At 26.2% G+C, this 20,278-nt stretch overlaps 2 protein-coding genes across 5 annotated transcripts in view; both read right to left on the bottom strand.

The window, feature by feature from the left end:
• Positions 1-7,683, bottom strand: part of LOC129962789 (RB1-inducible coiled-coil protein 1-like) — a 34,349-nt gene extending 26,666 nt beyond the window's left edge. For 3 of the 4 annotated variants that reach the window (XM_056076786.1, XM_056076801.1, XM_056076805.1), the window contains exons 1-9: positions 7,296-7,683; positions 5,493-5,566; positions 4,927-5,156; positions 3,990-4,075; positions 2,588-2,703; positions 1,751-1,837; positions 997-1,123; positions 837-890; positions 100-270 (exon numbers count right to left, since the gene is read on the bottom strand). In XM_056076786.1, coding sequence (XP_055932761.1) covers positions 100-270; positions 837-890; positions 997-1,123; positions 1,751-1,837; positions 2,588-2,703; positions 3,990-4,075; positions 4,927-5,156; positions 5,493-5,563 — 942 coding nt within the window. In that variant the 5' untranslated portion in view covers positions 5,564-5,566; positions 7,296-7,683. Of the gene's footprint in view, positions 1-99; positions 271-836; positions 891-996; positions 1,124-1,750; positions 1,838-2,587; positions 2,704-3,989; positions 4,076-4,926; positions 5,157-5,492; positions 5,567-6,744; positions 6,764-7,295 lie in introns of those variants that run through there. The other variant, XM_056076793.1, reaches the window with a different exon arrangement.
• Positions 7,684-14,519: 6,836 nt separating this feature from the next.
• The window catches only part of LOC129968449 (CYFIP-related Rac1 interactor B-like), a 45,850-nt gene continuing 40,091 nt past the window's right edge, over positions 14,520-20,278 (bottom strand). The window contains exon 10 of the mRNA XM_056082321.1: positions 14,520-19,649. Coding sequence (XP_055938296.1) covers positions 19,586-19,649 — 64 coding nt within the window. The 3' untranslated portion in view covers positions 14,520-19,585. The remainder of the gene's footprint in view (positions 19,650-20,278) is intronic.

Genomic DNA, 20,278 nt, shown 5'->3' with positions numbered 1-20,278 from the left:
GATATTCTCAAATTTTCTCATTTAGGCTCATAGTTAGAGAAATTTTTCAGGGTTTAGTTTCCAAGACCTAAAGGCTAAGAAAATACATTCAATACTTACCGTTTTCATTTCATTTTGGTCATTACAAATCTTATCAAAGTCTTCAATCAGTTTATTTAAACTTGCTAATCTATCTCCAATGCCTTTCACTTCTTTAATTTCAGGATTATCAGCATCTTTAAGCACATTCAAGAATTCCTTTTTAAGATACATAAGGCATTCTTCATTTAGCTATTTAAAGAGAAAATACACAAGTTAAAAAAAAAAAAATTTTTTTAATAATAATTTTTAGATTTTTTTTTTTTTTTTTTTTTTTTAAAGAAAAACAAACAAAATTGAGCTTATGGCATTATATCAACTTTCTGTAACTTGTTTCAAGCTTTCTATATAAACTAATGAACAGTAAGCTTATGTTGTAAGTAATGTTATGTCTAATGGTATTTATCTGTACATTTTCATGAAAATATTTGCTTCCATTTTCCCATTTTTTAATAACTTTGCTAAAACAACACCTTTTTATGACCCCAAATAGCATTCAGACCTAAACCATTGAATTGATCTAGGCTAGCATATTACAGGTTTTAAAAATCAGTAAAATAAAGAACATTTCTTAATCTTAAATCTATCAAAATAAAAATTAAACTTTAATATACTATATTTTATAGATTCAAGTAATTTTTACATAAAAAAATATTTTAAGCCATGGATTTTTTCTAATAACTAATTAAGATTAATATCACCTTTATTTTCACGTACCAACTTGCAAAACTGAAACAAAAATTTCCAAAATTACTCACTGCAGCAATGCCAGCTTGACACTTTTCTGCCACAGACACAATATAATATTGAGGCTAAAGAAAAATAAATAGAAGCATAGTAATATAATGCATATAAATACATCAACATGCAAATTTTTAAAAACTAAAAATATTTACATAAGTTAAAGACTTAAATTACCTCTGTACAAAACCAAGTTAATAATGTGTGCTTTGTTTCTAAATCTTGTTCGGTAGATTCATCAATATCACCAATTAATTTAGGTAAAACAGGAACTTTGGCAAGTAATGCTATATCTTCCAGAGCCCTACAAATATATAGGAGAGAATCATAACAGTAAAAAAAATAATAATATTTTCACTCACAATTAAGATAATACATTCTCTAATTAGCTTTGACAATTTTAAATATCACAATCACATTACAAATGATTATTTCTTCTTATCTCTTACTTGCAAAACAAATATATATTTGTATTCTAAAAGGGTACGAGTTGGAAAAATTAAGGGACATGAATTTATTAAAAAATAAAACAAATGAAAAGTGTCAGCTATCCAACAGATAAATTTTTTTTTATTATTAATATATGTTTCTCTATAACCATCAGTTTTCTCAATCAATAAATAATAAAGCGAAATCAAATCATTAGCAATCTTTACAGAATAGATATTATTTATTAAACCTAAGCTTTTGTAGAGATAAGTGTTTCGTTATGCTTACAATGAAAAAAAAAAAAACTATTTTAATTCCGAACATTAAAAAAAAAATCATCTAAAAAAAGCAGATTAACATGAAAATGAATGTATCATTTTCTTTAATCTTTAAAAATGTCAGACCAGAAATAAAATTTGTAGGAAGTAGAATTTTACAAAATATTAATTTGACATTAATTTTTGAAAAACCTATGGTATAATATGGAAGAAAGCACTCTTACAATTTAAGAATTTCTTGAAACCGGGGCACATTTTCTAAGAAATTTCCAAAGAGATCACAGAGGTGATGAAAATTTTTCTGTAAAGAACTGAAATAAAAAAAATTCAATATCAGGTTTAAAATTTTAAATGAATAGCAAAACATCTTTAACATAACTATACTTAAAAAATTTGTATTTTGAAAAAATTGACTGAATATCCTAATAGTACTAAAAAAAATTATTAATGCCTATGAAATGCATTAGCTTATCTTTTTTCACTAGTACTGCACAAAAAAAAACATTATTTAACTACATTTTAAATTAATGCATTAAGATTCAATTTAAAATATAGAATTTGATAAATTTCATTTAAATTTTGTGAAAAACATCTAAGAATAAAATAAAATTCCATTTTTTTAAAGAAAAAATACATAAAAATGCAATTAAAAAAATCAATTTTTTTACAGATATATATTAAAATATTTTTGAAATACTATGATATCAAAAAATAAGTAACACTTTTGAACTCTTTGCCATACATCAAATATAAGTCATACGAACAAGATTTCAAAATAATATTTTGACTGTAAAATTTAGATACTGATTTGTTGTATAAAATAATTAAAAAAACAATAGAATGCATTCAAATTAGCCTGAAATATTTTAATGTAACTGTTTAGTAAATAAAATGCTGAGAATTAATGCATTTACACTTTAGAAAGAATTTTGTAGTTAAGTAAATACTTATTTTTTATTACAAATTTTACCAAAAATTAAATGCTTAATCAAAGAAATACACGTCCTCTCTTTCAATACTGAAATCACAGCAAAATAAAGCACATTTAAAAAGAATCTTACTCTTTAATATCATCTAAATTGGCAATAACAGCTGCCCAGCCTTGCTGCTGTAAATGTTGATCACGAACAAGAGCTATACATTCTTCTTTTCCTTTCAATGCATAGTCAGCAAAACGCTATATAAGCAAAAATAAATAGAAATCAGAAGCAAGAAATATTTTTATTTTAAAAATTACTGTTCTATTCACTAAGCAAATATGTAATTAATATTAATAACATTTTAGTCAGTAAGAACTTCATCCAAACAACTATGTTTAATTATGCCATCTCAAGGAGGAAAAATTATATGCACAAAAAATATTATTTATTAGATAGTTAACAAAGCTATTTCAGATATAAAAGTGGTGAATTCATCAGGAAATTAGTGTGTATCTATTTTTTTGCAAGTAAAATATCAATCTAAAATATCTATGCGCACTATTTAATGTACTATAAATTTAATAAGACACAAAATCCTCTCTTAAAAATTTATCATACAAAATTCTCTCATAAACAATAACATGCTGTTTCATTTAAATATCTACAGAAATGTTAATCCATACATATTTTTTGGTACTTATTAATTAACGGTGAAAGAGCCAAAAGTCACCAAATATAGCAGCACCAAAGCCAAACTGGCTTTGCCACCAATGTCAACCCCTCGACTTTAATTTGTAAATACAATTATTGGAGAAAGAGACAAAATTCTAATTAAAAAACTATTAAACATTTTGCTTGTTTGTTTTTACCAAAAATTGCCAATTCTTCACTGTTAACTAATATGTACCTAATTTTTTTGTCAAGTTTATTCTATAAATGAGTCATTTTAGTTTATAAGTAATAATTACTTAATAAATTCATTATTATCATATATATAAAAAAAACAAATTAGTGTTCGTGAAACAAAACCAAAAACTAATGCCCAATTACAGGAATGTGTTATAAAGCACCTAATATATATATATATATATTCATTTAATACAAAATATATTAATTCTAATTTTTTGTTGATTAATTAATTTTTTCTTTAAAAAAAAAAGAGGAACTTAAACAAAAGAAAAAACAATATATTATTATTTGAGTTTAGATGTTATTTCTTCCTCACAAATCTTGGATTCAGTTTAATACTTCTAAGAAATTAACATTCAGAGATTCCTGCTTTTGCATGCAAGTTAAAAAAGGGGGAAGAGAGGCATCACTTTTTTTTTTTATTTCTGATTATATTTCTACGAAATCAGCATCCTTTTTATTTACTTCTATTTTTCTAAAAAAAAATAAGGAATCTTATACTATATGGATTTATTAAGAATTTATGGACTATATAATTTAATAAAATATGAATATTTTATTCATTGTTATTATGTATTTATATGAATAATGTTAAAGAAAAATGTTAATGTTAAGTCAAAATTTTGAATTATACCTGGGCAAGAGAAGCTTTAACTGTTAATACTTGAATGCTTGGGATCATGTTTGCACAACCTTTCACATCATTTTCAATGCTAAGGTCTGAGAAGGAAAAGAAAGAAATTTTACAAAACAAATACAATTACACAACAATTATATATAACAACAAATAAAAGTTTATACTACAAAGCATAACAGAAAGTTGAAACTTATGATATTTCTCCTACATTAAGAAGCTAAAGATGTTAGATGTAGCCATTCACATTTATAAACATAAATTTAAATATGCAATCAATTCTATAAACAAATATTTACTATGTTGACAACTTTTATTCCATTATAAAATATATTCCAATGATTTATACTGTTGTTTAACAAATAAATATTTTAAATAACTAAATTTCATTTCCGTGATAACAGAGGGTTTTTTAATCACTTTTTTAAACTATAGTTGTATGATTGCACATCTCCTAAATAGTTAATAACATTGAATGTTATAAAACAGAATCACTAGAAAACAGCACTACGTTAATATAAATTTCAAAGCAATCACCTGAAAAAGTCAAGTAACTCATAAAAACTCATTAAAATTCATTTAAACAACCACAGTTTGTTTTTCTAAAATATAAAATCATTTATGCATATTTTAATTGTAAACATGCAAAAATTGTAAATTTTTCAATATTATTTATCTAATAAATTATAATTGCTTAACTGGAAATAATGAACAATAAGAAGGTAGTCAAATTAAACAGATATGGCAGCATCCGAAATGCTGCCATATCTCTAAATGATATCATAAAAAAAAATCATGAATAAGGAAAATCTAAATGTTTTGATCAACTATCCAACACTGAAAAGTTATTGTCTTAAAAGTGCAAGTCTACAGTACAACAAAACTAATTAAAATAATAAAGAGCAACAAATAAACTAAAGAATATTAAAGTACTTACCAAGTGAAGTCATAATAGGAACATTTTGCTGCATATGATCAAAATGACTATTATTAGGATCAAAAAGGCCTTTTTGAAAAAGGAAAATGGGATTAGTGTCTGTCCCAGCTCCTGAATAGTTTCCTACCGTTGAATCACATTTTAATTCTTCCCCTCCACTACATAACAAAACCTGATCTTGAACTGGAATGCCTTTTCTCTCTGTAATTGCATTCTTCAATTCTAAAACTCTGGAATGCAACAAAAAAAAAAATGGAGATTATTACTAAGTTTTAGAAAATGCTATACTGTAGATCATACTTTATAGTAAAAATCCCAAGTCAAAAACATTTATGTTATTAATAGCAGGACTTATCTGAGATGCAGAATTAAATACACTAAACAGAATGTAAAGAAAGAGCAAATGCTAAATTAAAAAAAATTAATAAACACATTTTACTCCACAATATGAAACAAGAAATTATTTTGGAATGACTAATAAGCATTAATCAAAAATTTATTTTACATATTCTATGAGAATATAAGTAAGCATTTACAAACAATAAAAAGAAAAATCCACGATTTACTTTTTTACCGCAAACTCCACATCAAATTTCAAGGTGGTACCAGAACTAACAATGAACACGTAGAGAGACATTTCCTGAAATAAAAAAAATAAAAAAATGCATTTTTAAACTAAAAACTATTTTCAAAAAAAATTTTTGAAAATAAAAAAATTAATAACACACCATCCCAATAATCTGGAATGCTAAAAATTGTCTATTATAAGACAAAACTGAAAATATATTGTCGCCTTTCACCATACATATTTTATTTAATTCTAACTGCTTTTGGCAACCAATTAGTTGCATTTAAATTATATTAAATCTCTAAAGTACAGCTTAACATTATCTTAACAAAAAAAGAGCTCACCTAACAAATTCAAATCCCATGACATCAGAATTACATTAAAAACTAATCTTAGGAACTTATATCAAGCTATCTTTAACGACAATAGTTTCACTTTCAAATTTCTGATGTAAATTGGTCAGATAATTAACCTTTAATTTTCAATAATGGATGAAAACCATGGAAATCTTTAAAAAAAATTAAGTTGTCCAGGGAAAAAAATCACACGGAATTAGATGAGTATTATTTAAAAAACAAACAATGTTAAAACTATATTTTTTTTACTATATTTTCAGAAATTATCACAAGAATATGCCCAAATTTGACTTAATTGTTAGTTGCAATTAAAACTTTTAAAACAAAAATCACTTCAATATGCACAACCTCACCTTCAAAATTATATTTGCACTCAATTTAATAGGTCTAATTCCAATGGTCTATCCTGTAGAGTGCCAAACATTTCCTTTCAATAAATAATAATTTCTTCCCCATTTTTTCTGGGTTTTATTGTTTTATAGGCATACATGCATTTCAGTTTTTTTCAATACATTAATATCAAAATGTAAATTATTAAGCACATAAATAGTAATATTCATAAGAATATTGATCTTGATTTGAATTATTGAGCTTTTTATTTTTCCAACAAGAAAATCTTATAAAAATTGCTTTTTAATGTAAAAATATATCAAATAATACATCAATTGAAGATGTTTATTTCTGTCTTACAATGACAAATGTTATATGATAAAATAAATAGAAATTCATTAATGTAAAAAGCATATTACTTCTTGATTAAAAACTGAGTATTAGCACTAAAAAAATTACTTTTGTACTTCTAGAATTTAGTTAAAGTTAAAAAAAGAAAAAGCTTTCGACATTTTAGTTTATATAAGAATAATGGATAGGATACATAAAGCAAATTTATTTTACTTAAAAAAAGAATTCGATTTTCCTTCCTAAAAAAAGGAAAACGATAACTGAAAATGCTATAAATGCATCTGCAAAATACTTGGTTTAAACAAACATCGGTACGATTTAAGTTTAAAAACAACTAGCTTAACAATGAAAGAGCACTTTCTATATTGATTACAATAGAATCCGATATATACATGTTTATCAATCGGGTATAAACAAAGACAATGATAAAAAATGGAAAGTTCTTTCGTCAATTACCACACAAATATTTCAACATTTTTTAATCAATTTCATAAATTATAATTTCATAAACAATAGCTTTGGAAAAAAAGTAGAATACATAAAATTTATTTATTTTTAGTTAGAAAAATCCTTTGTAAATTATATCTGCACCATTATGTAACCTGTAATAAACCTATAATAATGGTTTAATTAACTTTTTGAAGACTATCATCGAATTGAAATTATTATAATCGTTATTTATTTTTTTTTAATATAAACAAATGAAATAATTTCACATGTGAAATTAGTATTCAATCTGTAAGAAAAATTTATTTGGTACATACCTTTTCTTCGATAATTTGAAAACAATTCGTTAAATATTAATAAATTTCCTTTTTATTTGTACTAAACAAAGAAAATAATTCCTATATTTATCAAAGCATAATAAACTTGCTTTCATTGTTCGAAGTATCATTGCTATAATGTATCAGAATGACGTCTTTAGTTTCAAGATTGTGAAACAGAAACAAAGCAAGAATCAAAAAATAAACCTAAAAACATAATCAACTTTCTTGATTACATCATAAAAGTAACTATTACGTGCTTGCACTTTTGCACTTCATAACCACAACCAAAATGTAAATTCGATTGTAAACACGGATTTCGACCAACTCAAATGCTGTTTATTGACGCCATTTTCTGTTTACTTTTTTAAGCATCTCATGGTCACTGTTGTTATGGATAAGAGAAAGCTTCGCATTTGTGTACTTCTCTGATGGAAACAGCGGGATTTTTAAAAAGGATTTATTTATTGATTTTTCAAAAAGTATGCAAACGAACTTTTCTTTTTAATTCGTGATAAATGATTTTCTCTATCGAAAATTACAAAGAATATATAACCAAAATAAAATCTCGTGGATTAAATAATGCAAAATATATAAAATGTAATCTATTGCATACAATACCTGTTCTCAGTACATGCAAACCGGAATTGATGGTAAAACTTTTTATTCCTGGTTGACACGTGCCTCTCATTGAATTCCCCGGCTTGACCCTTACCCCTCAATCCCAACATGACCTCTCACTTTTCAGCAAAAGAATCGGTAGTCATTGTGGGGTCATAAAATGACATTCACTCCAGTTTCTAACAAATATTGAATTTTTTAAAACATTATAATTCTTTTAGTATTTAGTTTTACACTATTCTATTAAGAATTCTGAAACTATCGCTTTCCCTATGAAAAAAGTAGATATAAAATTACATTTTTATTTAGGATCACTAATGACCTCATCTAGTCGTTAATGCAAAAAGATTGCATTGAATGCAAAGTCAGTAAATTTGCCTTCAGTTTTGTATCATAGCAACATTTTTTTACATGCTGTTGCAGAATAGTTAATAAAAGACGCAAAAAACAATCATTAATGCAATGAATCAATGTGGGAAGACTGTAGAGATAGGTTCTGTGTGATACCACAGTTTGGTTTTTTGCTAATTTTGTTTTGCTCACCTTTTTGTAAGTAACTTCTGGTAAGCTTTTTTTTTTTTTTTTTTTTTTTGCCCAAATCTCTTGTATTTATATTTATTTTTTCAAGAGCTGCAACGTTGTCACTCGTTGAAACTGAGCCACTCAACATTTGTCGTTTCGGACTGGCCTTCTGAAAATGACACTATAATAATGCAGCCTTCGGCAAGCATTAAAATGCATCATATTTCAAATGAAAATTTTTTTTAGAGTGGAAAATCCTTTAACTTATTATCCGTATTGGCCAAAGACAATATGAGAATTGTTGAACTGAATAGTGAGTAGGCATTCATGTTCGCGTAATACTAAACGATATCCACAAATTTTATTCGCTTTTTTTTTTTTTTTTCATGTATTCGATATAGCAGCAATCAACGTTTTTATTGCATTTACGTGGGTGATTATTTTAAAACTATAAGAAAAGTAAATCTATTGGAAGGAATTTTTTCAAGGTTCAGGAATAGCTTTAATAAAATCACTAATGGCTGAGTGATTATCAAAGTAAATCTGTATTTTCCAAAGATCTTTTGGAGAATGCAGACCATGTAGAAAAATGTAATGAAACAGAATACCACTAAGTAGCACACTAGATTGCACAGTATTGTAAAATTTAGTCCCCAATGTCATAAATATTAAAAATTAATTCTATTTACCTATATCTATTCAACTATGAAAAAATATTATCTGTTCTAAGGCATCTTTTTTTAAACCAAATTTAGGGTATTTCTTTCAGTTAGCTTGAGATTCAAACCTAATTTTTTGTGATTTATAAGCGACGTCCTACACATTGAACCAGCAAAATTTAAAAAGAATAAATTATGGTAACTGCGTGTTTGGCTGGATAAGAATACCGCGCATTTCTACATATAAATTTAGATTATTCTCTTAATTTAATAAGTTTTTTACAATTTCGAATAAAAAATGTGATTTTAAATCAAAAAGAGTGCGACTTTACTGGTAATTAAGTATTGTTAATAGAATAAATTATGGATATTGAATTCAAAGTAATAACTTTTATATAAATTGAACATTAAAAAATCTTTATTTTTTCAAAAAAGTTTACAATTTTCAATGAGTATTAACACATTGATAACTGTATTCAAAACACTATTCAAAATTCATAATATTGTATTTATTGTATTTTATTTCAGTATAAATAAATTTTTGTGCTTATGTCGTCTTAATTAGTCTATTCAGTCCACAGATTTTCCAGAACAATAACAACAAATAGCACTAAAAAAAAGTTTTTTAAAATTTTTTTTACTTATTTTATGGTGTATAATAATTTTATATAAATAAATAAATATTAATAATATTAAATAACTATAATAATTTTAAATAAATATTTTGTGAGGGACTAAATTTCTCTCCAATAGTGAGATTAAGATTAGGTGCATGCGTAATGTATTTTTCCCAGCCTTGTTATATTTGAAATAAATGCATAATTTTTTTTTCCTGAGACATCCCACTTTCTTATCTGATATACTTCGGATTATGCTGTCAATGATATCAAGATGCAAAAAATTCCTTTTCAAGAGGTCATACTTCATAATTCTTACTGAGTGTTTGATGATACACGATTGAGCAGAAATTTATCTATTGAGATAGGCAAAGATTTTCCATAGGATTCTGGTGGATCAATTCATGTTACGGCAATAACCTATAAAAGATAGCCGTTGACCTGTCTCTGAGAACAGGTTATTTCGAGTTTTATGGCGCAAGAGCCATATCTGGCCATACTACGCCAAAACAGGTACTTAGTAGATATACAACATTGTAAAATATTTTAAACCATTTTTGACAATATTATGAATATCGAGGAGTACTGAATATTTTACCAACAATATTGTACAACATGTAACAATATTTAAAAGATACCAGAATTTTTAAAAGCGTACAATTAAAACAATTGTGATATAAAAGTATTAGTTGTAGCTCAATGATTCTTTTTTTTCTTTCACATTTTATTCCAAAAACATACAACGAAATATTTTTTCACTGAAAGCCATATATTGTATAATGTAACAGAGTATTACAGAAACAATGCTGAAAGCTCTACATTTTACACCTGCTACGTTTTGAAAAAACTGCATTGTAAATTATGCGTTTAACATTGAACAACATTGTGCTGACACTTTTGTAAATTATGTATATAACAATAAGATATAGCAGTTTATCATTCATTTTATGTATTTTATCTTAAGTGATCAGATAACTTGGATACATTTGTAATTATAGATAATTATAAATGTTCTTTGATTCCTTGACCTGATTTAAAAAAATCCTTTTTTATGAGATGTTTAATTTGCTCTGCATTTATTTGAAGTAAAATAAATTATTAAAAAAGAAAAGAAAAACAAGTAATGAAAAGTAAATCTGAATAAACTATATATATATATATATATATATATATATATATATATATATGTAATGATATTTTAAACTCTTAATTTAATCCAAATTAATTTCCAAAGCTTATCTTAATTTAGCCCATAATAACTTCATTCTAAAAATATTCTCTTATTTCGTGATCCAATTCCACTTTCGGTTTAATTAATTCCTCTGTAAAACTAATGCTCCATTAGTACTACGTATCAAATGAAAGTGATACTTCCGTTTCTCTTCTTAAGGTCAACACACGCATTGCATTGGCGCATGGTCAGAAATCCTATGTTATATAAGGCTAGTGATCATTTGTTTCGGCCCTTTTTGTAGTTGTTAACTGACTTATATGCTATTCACCACAAGTTCGTTCTAGAAGCTGAGGTGCTTGGCAGCATTTTGACCGGAAGAATAGAAGTGTTTTTATCTGGAGTGTCAGTCACACAGACTTTATATGGTTTAGCAATTTTAGAACTAGGAAGCAAAAGGCAAGTCATTAACATGGTTAAGTTAACTTTACAAAACATCTAGTTACCAAAGATTTGAGATTTAGAAATTTTGTATATGAAAAGTCCAAAAGAAAGAAAAAATAAGACCTTTCTTGAAGAAGAAACTGTGACCCATTTCCGGAAAACCTTAAAGATTCGTGAAGATGGGCAATTGAAGTAGCTGTACTTGGTTATCTGAAAACCCACCAATTTTTGATAGGCACAATGTTTCTGAATTTAGACTAAGTTCGATAACAAAATGTCTACTGAAAGAAAATATCTACGATGAGGTTTTGAGACAGTGAAAACAGAAGGTATAATAAAAGTGATACCGGATGAAGAAATTTCGAAACCAGGTAATTATCTCCCTCATAAGCCCGTTATCAAATCCGCAAGTGCTACAACTAAAGTACGACTAGCTGTTTTTAATGCTTGTTTCCAACGATCTATTAATGCCTGCTGTATCTTTCAACGATGTGTAGACGAGGAAGATGTGGATACAGTAACTCCTGCTCAAACGCTAATAATTACAGGACTAGAATTTTTAGGAGATGCCTTGAAGCTAAAGATGTCTCGGTAATACTAGGAACTTCGAATTTACACTGGAAATTATGTTTTTGGAAATATTCTATAATAGAGTTTTGGGATAGATTATTAACAGTCCGTTTGTGGAAAGAAAGAAATATGAGAATTGATATATGTAGAAGATTGGAGATTTGTCTCGGTGATGTCAATCCAGTAGATCTGCCTTTCCGCTCTTGTGACTGGTCTGAACTTTTATGAAGTCAATGGTGGGAACGTCAAAAACGGCTTTGCTAATATCCAGAATTTTGGCTGTGCACTTTCTGAAGTGCCAATGCTAGAGCACCTTGTCTGAGAACTGACAAGTTGTATGCAGAGAATTGGTATATGGAACAACTTTTCCTTGCCATATTGACTTTTATATTGCCACTGATATTTTTTCTCTGACAAGATTTCTGCAATATACCAACTAACATATGCTTCAATGCTACGTGATGAAATGAGATCATTGCCAACTTCTGTTCATGGAAAAAGCTCTATATATGTTCGAATTGGGGAGAAAAAAAAAACTATTCACATGTGTTTCTGAGTATTGGTAGCGTTCAACTGTCACTCTCACGACCATATACTAGTCCTCATGCTGTCGAAGTAACAAAATGTTCATAATTCCCGTTAATGGAATGAAGCTGTCATTAGATCGGGTTAAATTAGCCTTTTGTCTGGGTGACGACAACAATATTCCTTTCATTCCTCCAGTGTCTAAAGAACAACAGGATAAAATTGAAATAACTGTGTTACATCCATTTGAATAAATTAGAAAAACTGTTTCTAAAACTAAATCTGAAAAACGTGTCAGATTTTCTAAAACTTTAAAACAATTCATAACATAATCTTTTTTTTTTAAAAAAAAGGTTTTATTTTGTTTGAGTATATTTCAGCAAAATTTTACATTTTATGTACTAGAACGAGTATTAATTTAAAAATCCGTGTATAAACGTAACTTTTATTCTTAGTTAACTATGCATACTTTTTGATAGTAACTATATTATTTATTTTTGCAAGGCTTTTTTTATGCGCTATAATTTAATAAATTTTGTATCTGATAATGTTATATCTTTCGCCTGCACACTGGAGGAATACTCTGCGACGAAGTCGATCTCTCTACGTGCGTGCTAACCTTTAAACATTTGTCAATAATTTACCGAGGCAAGAGTGGAAAAATAAATAATTCCATTTTTATGTCGGATCTATGGAGCTGTGAAAATGAAAGTTGCTAATAAAATTGTTGATTAAAATCTGAACAAATTCTTTTGCTTTTAAATATAAAGACGAATATTTTGTAATTACCCAAATTTTAGTAAAAGAATCTTTTGATAACCCATATTTTTTCACCATATATTAATAAAAAAATTCTAAGAACCCGAGAAAGAAATCGAATTGACGCAAAGGATGCATAAAGGATATGGTCTTTGCGTAATCGTGCTAAACAGAGTGCCTTTTTTTAGCTTCCTTTTTTTTATGCCATTATCTTTTATTGCCGAAAGATTGATGACTAATAACTTGACCGCTAAGGTCTGCAAAATAATTTTAAAGTTGGAAAAAAAAATCACAGTATGAATGTATTTTAAATATAAAACGATAATTGGATTTTTATTGCACTCTGATACGATATCCTATTCGTAACAATTGGCACAATGAGCTAAAGGCTAGCCCAGTCCTTCCCCAACAAGATATTTCTATTGATTTTAATTTAATATTTACACATGCAGTTTTTAAGTAATAAAAATTCTAACAAACTGGAATAACAAAACATCAAATAGTGGCTTTCAAAAGATTGGTTTCAATATCTCGAGTATTAAAAAAATTAATCTAACCACAATAATTATAAAAAGTGCATTTTTAATGCAATATAACATAATAAAAACATTACAATTTAAATTCTCTCCCCCCCCCCCTCCAAAAGAAAAAAATCATTGTGCTCGAAGTTGCAGGATCTGTAGGCGGTTGCCTACTAAGCCTAATACATAACCCGAGTTTGTAATCAACACTTATTCAAGCACAGAAACATCATTATATTTTAAATATCAGAAATTACGGTTAAAATGAAAAACCAGTGACATAATTTAAATTCTCTATTTTTTCCAACAATACAATTAAAACAGAAAGCCAATCAATATTTTAAAACTTCTTTAAATTTTATTTTAAAATCAGTTAATAACATTAAATGAATCAGCATATTTTGTTTTGTTATCATTTAACTTGTTAATTCTGGTACAAACATTATTCAAAATTTCAGAAAAAGTGATTTTTTTTTTTTTTTTTTTTTTAAATTCAATACAAGGGTACGACAAGAGAGAAAAACGATACACAGAACAGGCGAGATAGCAAATTCGAGAATTTTTACTATTTAGCATTCATATAAAATTATAAATGCTATTCACTTCTCAACTGTTCTGGATAAAAGAATAATACTTTACACAAAAGAGAATGAAAAGATTCATAAGAAAATTAATATTAAATGTTTAGTTATAAAAAACAAGAAAAAAATTTTTTTTTTTAATGAGAAATAATATTTAATATATATGGAAAAAAAATGATTTTTTTTCCCTCCCTGGTTTTCAAATGCATACAGAATAAATAATTCACACAATCTACGGCTTTCAAATATTTTTACTCAGCACTAAATTATAGCTTATCTTTTACTTTACAAGAAGAAATATATTCAAATTTTATGCAGATTTAAAAATATATATATATACACCAATGAAATTTACAATTTCAAATGTAAAACATCACCACCCATAAACAATGGGAATAATAAATAATATTTTCAGCAAACATTTACTAAAGTTTAATAACCACAATTAATAGAACATAGGTAAATATTTCTTAACAATTAATAATTTTAATATTTATTTCCAAAGACAGAATTTAAGACAAATTTATATTAACCACACCAAATTTTTTAGATGTTAGATATTTAACAAATATTGCATTCTTACATAGTTGCAAAAATTAATCTGTCAGTAACATTCATCTATGCAATATATTTAAGTACATGCTCAAAATGTAAGAAACAAATTATTGTTTATATAGTTTGTTCATACAAGTACATTTACACATTAATGACAATGACTCACTCATTGAAAAAAAATTTATAAAGGTTAAATAACGAAATTACTTCAAAATTCAACAATATGAATTATTTTCAACAGTAACTAAAACTTTTAGTGATAATGTCAACTGTTATAATCTGTGAAAAATCAACTGAACTTATTATAATAGCATTTTTACAGCTGGACAATGAAAAATTACTCCCGCTAATTCTAACTTAAGATATTAATTTGTCTTCTAGAAAATAATTATACATTCTAGTTGACATCAATAATACCCCCCTCCCCTTAAATGCTTCCAGAGATATGCATAGTCCCCCCTTCCTTTTTATCATTAAATGCACCCAAGCTTTTAACAAAGTTGTGCATTAAAATACTGTACACTTAAAAAGTTGCAATCAGAAAATGAAAAACACAGAAACTATTTCACATGCACATTAAGGAAAAAATATATATTGAATTAAAAAATTTAAACAGCTGCGAAACACGATCAGCATACTTCATTTCTTATATGGTTTTGACATTGATCTGAAGCTATGCATAATAAATAAAAAACACTACCTGTCTCATAATATCAAAGGATTTTTTTTTTTTGTTACCATGATTGCTGCAGATACACAGTTAATCATGCTATATATATTTATAAATAGTCCAACAATGTAAACAAAAGTTGAGTATTCTGAGAGTTGGAAAATTTCTTCCAATTCAAAATAGAAGCCTCTCTAGTAAAAAGTATGACTGCATGTACAGTGGAGTCTCATTTTAATCAACATTGGTTCTAAAATTATTAAGATCAAAATACTTATACATCATCCCTTCCCTTCAATAGCTTTTAACTGTTTGTTTATTTTTTTGTTTTATATAAGCCATCCAGTAAGGTAAATGCCCATAAATAAAGCATGATTAATGTTACTGGAGGCTCCAAGATAATTAAATCCTTGTGGTAAATATTATTGACCTTTGACTAATTGTTTTTATGTTTTAATCAGTCTGGATTTCTTTTACTTTCCTGTATGTCTATCTTAGTAAGACAACTAAAAAGAAAAGAATTAATGTTTCAATAGATAAGCTTGAAGAAAAGTAATTATATAATAATGGACCTAAAAGAATGGGTTAAATGTTATTAACACACTCCTGGATTACTGAAACAGCATTAATCAGCAACCAAAAAATACTGATCTGTAGGGAAATAACTTACTTTTACAAACTAAAAAGACATCTATTATCGTGTTAGATTTATTTTAATTCCATTAAAATTTTTTAATAAAAAAAGACAGTTATCAATATTATGTCAATTTTTATATAGAAATACAGTATATAATTATTACATATAAATTTTAATAAATGATTAAATACTGCACTTTTTCTTTCCCCCATACTGTCAAACATATTCTACTTATTTGATAAACACAATCTCAATTATGGTGAGCAAAAGAGACTCCTGTATCCAATGTTAACGAATCATATAACTGAAATTAACTGCACACACATCAATACCGAAAATCATAAATTACATACAAAATGAAATAATTGAAATTTTTCTAACAAATTTCTGCAACATAATTTGATTTAAAAACTAAAATCTAGAAAAAAACAGAAAATTTAAGATATCAGACGATTTAAATATAAAAATGAAAACAACACAAAAATGTTCCAAGTAAAAACCTCCTAAAAATTATTTAAAAAATTAATGATTTGAGAAATGCTAATATAGTTGAAACCACTAACAAATTCCAGACAAAAAATAATGTACCATTTTATTCCAAAGCTGCCCAAAACTTAAGCAGAAAATATACAATTGTAATAGAATAATTAATCAGTGTAAATTATTCAAGAGAAACCTACTTACCAATAAATATAACAAGATAATTATTTATGCTAATTCTATAATTTTTGGTTAAATTCTATACAAGTTAAAAATAATGCTCAGTCCAAATAAAAATAAATATTTTTAAGTCACAACATTTAAATTTAATAAAATGTCAAGATATGATACTGACAATACAATTCTCCACCAGATTAAAATTTAATAGAAACTTTAAAAATTATATAGGCTAATGTCAATAATGAAAAATAACCAACTACATTCAGATAATACTAATAATATGAACATTCTAAAATTGAATATCATGCTTTTAAACTATGAAATATTCCTAATAATGCATATGAATAATTAACCAAAGATCTTAATAAGTAATTTCTTAACCCCCCTAAAAAAATTAACATATTTTAACAATAGAAATGTACACAGCAAAATTTACTTCCATGAGTTCTGTAATATAATTTTCTTTTAATGTTTTGTTCATTTTATATATATTTTTAACTTGTTATAAGGATTACAAAAAAGAATATTATTAAAAATAATAAATAAAATATACATACATAAAAAATATAAGCTAACATAAGGCCATTAACTAAACAGTGAGATTCTTAGTAATAAGAAGAAAAAAAAAAAAATAGAAGTCACATGATTACAACTTGTGACTAGCACATAAACAAGCCTACAATTCATGTAATCCTGTTCAAGCATTAACCTTCAAAATAGTTAAAACTGCCTTGCTTTTTCAAAGTAACATATTCCTAATATAATAATAACATATTCCTAATTAATACATCATTTTTACTTTATTCAGTGGCAGATTTCAATTATGTAGCTACGAAGATTTGTGGGTTTGTCAATTAGAAAATATTTCAATTTAATTGCTAAAGAGATTTGAAAAAAAAAAAAAAAAAAGAGAGAGAGAGTAATAAAATATTAGAACTGTAATGTGTATTGACATTAACTATTATACAATAATGTTCCATTATAGAAATGAAAGCAACTTAATTCCACAGCTTTGATATAGTCACCTGAGAAGCGAGAATCAACCACCATGCTGGAAGTTTCTGATCTTCACATCTATAGTGCCTACTCTGGTAAAACTAAAAAAATGTTACAAATTCTTTATTTACTTCACTTTTTTCTATGTGCATATATTAAAAAATATTTTTTTTTCTTACAAAATTGATTAAATAAATCATAAACAAGTTAATCAAATTAAAATAGGTGATATTATCAAATTATTGAAAAATGAGCTTCAATGTGTACACTACTTGGCACAACAAAAAGTCTAAATCTGCCACTGAAATATATTCAGTCTTAAAATAAATATTCGAATTAGATACTACATTTCTGTCAATATGATTTCTACAGTTTTTTCAAAATATAAATTTGAATCTGAAAAATAGTAAAATTTATAATGAAATATATTCCATTAAGAGTGTAGTTCATCTCGGTTCCAAATTTATTAGCTTCTCAAAATTAATAGTAGTTTCAAAATAAATAAAGCTGGATAGTCAGTTTAATTCACATATTATAATTTTAAAAATATCATTTATCATGGGACACAAATTTAATAAAATAAAATTTCTTTTGTCAATTTCTCAAGTTCAATAAAATCAAATTTCTATGTGTGCATTTCCAATGTTATTTTCCACCATTCAAATAACATATCTTCATTTTCTTAAAATTTTACAAATAAATCGATTTATAGTCTAATGCACAGCATTCCTGTTGAGTAATTCATCAACATCAATGAGTAAACAAGTAATAATGACTTTCAAAATCTTACCAACAACCAATGAGTATTTGAGAACAGGCAGGCACATTCAATAACTCATAGTTTTTATGAAAACCCTCGTTTAAAAGTCATTAGTAGAGCTTTAAACTGATGCTCTTCTCAAAACATTAACAGATGACTGAATGTGAACATTGGACAGAACAAAAAAAATAAGATCTTCAGCAATGAAAAAGATATTTCCAGAACATAGCTCGCTCCTAAAGCTTGTGGATGAGATGAGTTGACTAGGACAATGAAATGCACAAAGAAGCTGCATCCAAAGCTCATTGTACACATAAAAAATATACACAAGCAAAAGTACATTTTGCCCTTTTTCTTAATATAGTACTGACAGCATATCATAGATCTTGACTTGTTGACAGCTTCATTTGCTTAGTGTCATTTGAATTTCAAATAAGTTTCTAATTGGAAATCTTAAAAAAAATTATAAAAATTAAAAAGTATGACTGTTGTAAGACTATCAACCCTTCTAATTGAGCAATTTGAAAGAGAAAAAAAAAAAAAAAATCATTTACATGAACATAATACAAATGCCTATATTTTACAAATGAAGTAAATACAAATAAACTAAAACAGCTCATAAAAGAACAAAAATTCATTCTCCCTTAAATGTTCAAACATAAAAGAACTCAATGAAAATCTATTAAAAAATACCTCTTTTATAAGTGTAAATATGATCCTATTATTGTGTCATGTATAAGTATTCACTATTTAAGGCTAATATGACAATTAGCAATCACATAAAATATCATGCACCCAGAAAAATTAATGAAAAGCACCAAATCACTTTTTTTTCAAATAAATTCATTATTTGCACAGATATTTTTACTCCACAATTTGCATGGGTATCAGATCACACACACAAACACACACACCATATAATACTTTGTCACTGATATCATTTAACACAAGTGCTCTTCATGAAATTTTCTTTGACAAGAAATAGATGAGAGAGTAATATTTCACAAATATGTCATTCCAATAGTTCATGCTAATAAGCTTTTGATATGCTTTGGTGTTGATTCATCGTTCAAATGCCTTGTGGTGTACCTAAAAAGGAGGATTAAGATAATCCATTATTACAAATCAATTTGAAGATATTTAGACAAAATGTTAATAAAGCAGAGCTAAACCTATCAATTTTTGAAATAAAAATATATTTTGTGCTAACTTTATAAAGATTTATATAACATCAATCATTTTTACATTTTTTTTTCACATCTAAAGGAAGTTATACAAAACAGCATTTATTCATTTTGCATTCAACAGAATTTTTTAAAATTAAGATTTAATAATATATGTATTAAATTACAATAAAAAGCTCAAAAACAAAAAGCTTTATTTTAAAAATAATAATGCAAAGGAGACTGCAGCTCCAAAAAATAATCCACTATTGTCCTGGCTTTATTAATCCACTCTTCCAAGCAAAATCTGATAATTGTAAATTATTGAATTTACATGGAAATTTACTGAAATGAACAAATAATCCAATTTCTTTTGAAACGTAGACAGAAAAAATAATAAAATATATAATAAGTTCAAAGGATACACATGCATTAACAATTTTAATTATATAGAACATTAAACTATATTTAACTTGTCTGCTTGAAAATGTTATATTGATGTATTGCAACTTGGCTCAAAATGTAAGAAATTAAATTACTTTATTATAATTATTA

This window comes from Argiope bruennichi, chromosome 1, assembly GCF_947563725.1.
Source record: "Argiope bruennichi chromosome 1, qqArgBrue1.1, whole genome shotgun sequence".
NCBI classification, from domain to species: domain Eukaryota; kingdom Metazoa; phylum Arthropoda; class Arachnida; order Araneae; family Araneidae; genus Argiope; species Argiope bruennichi.
This window is presented reverse-complemented; position numbering and strand designations above follow the sequence as displayed.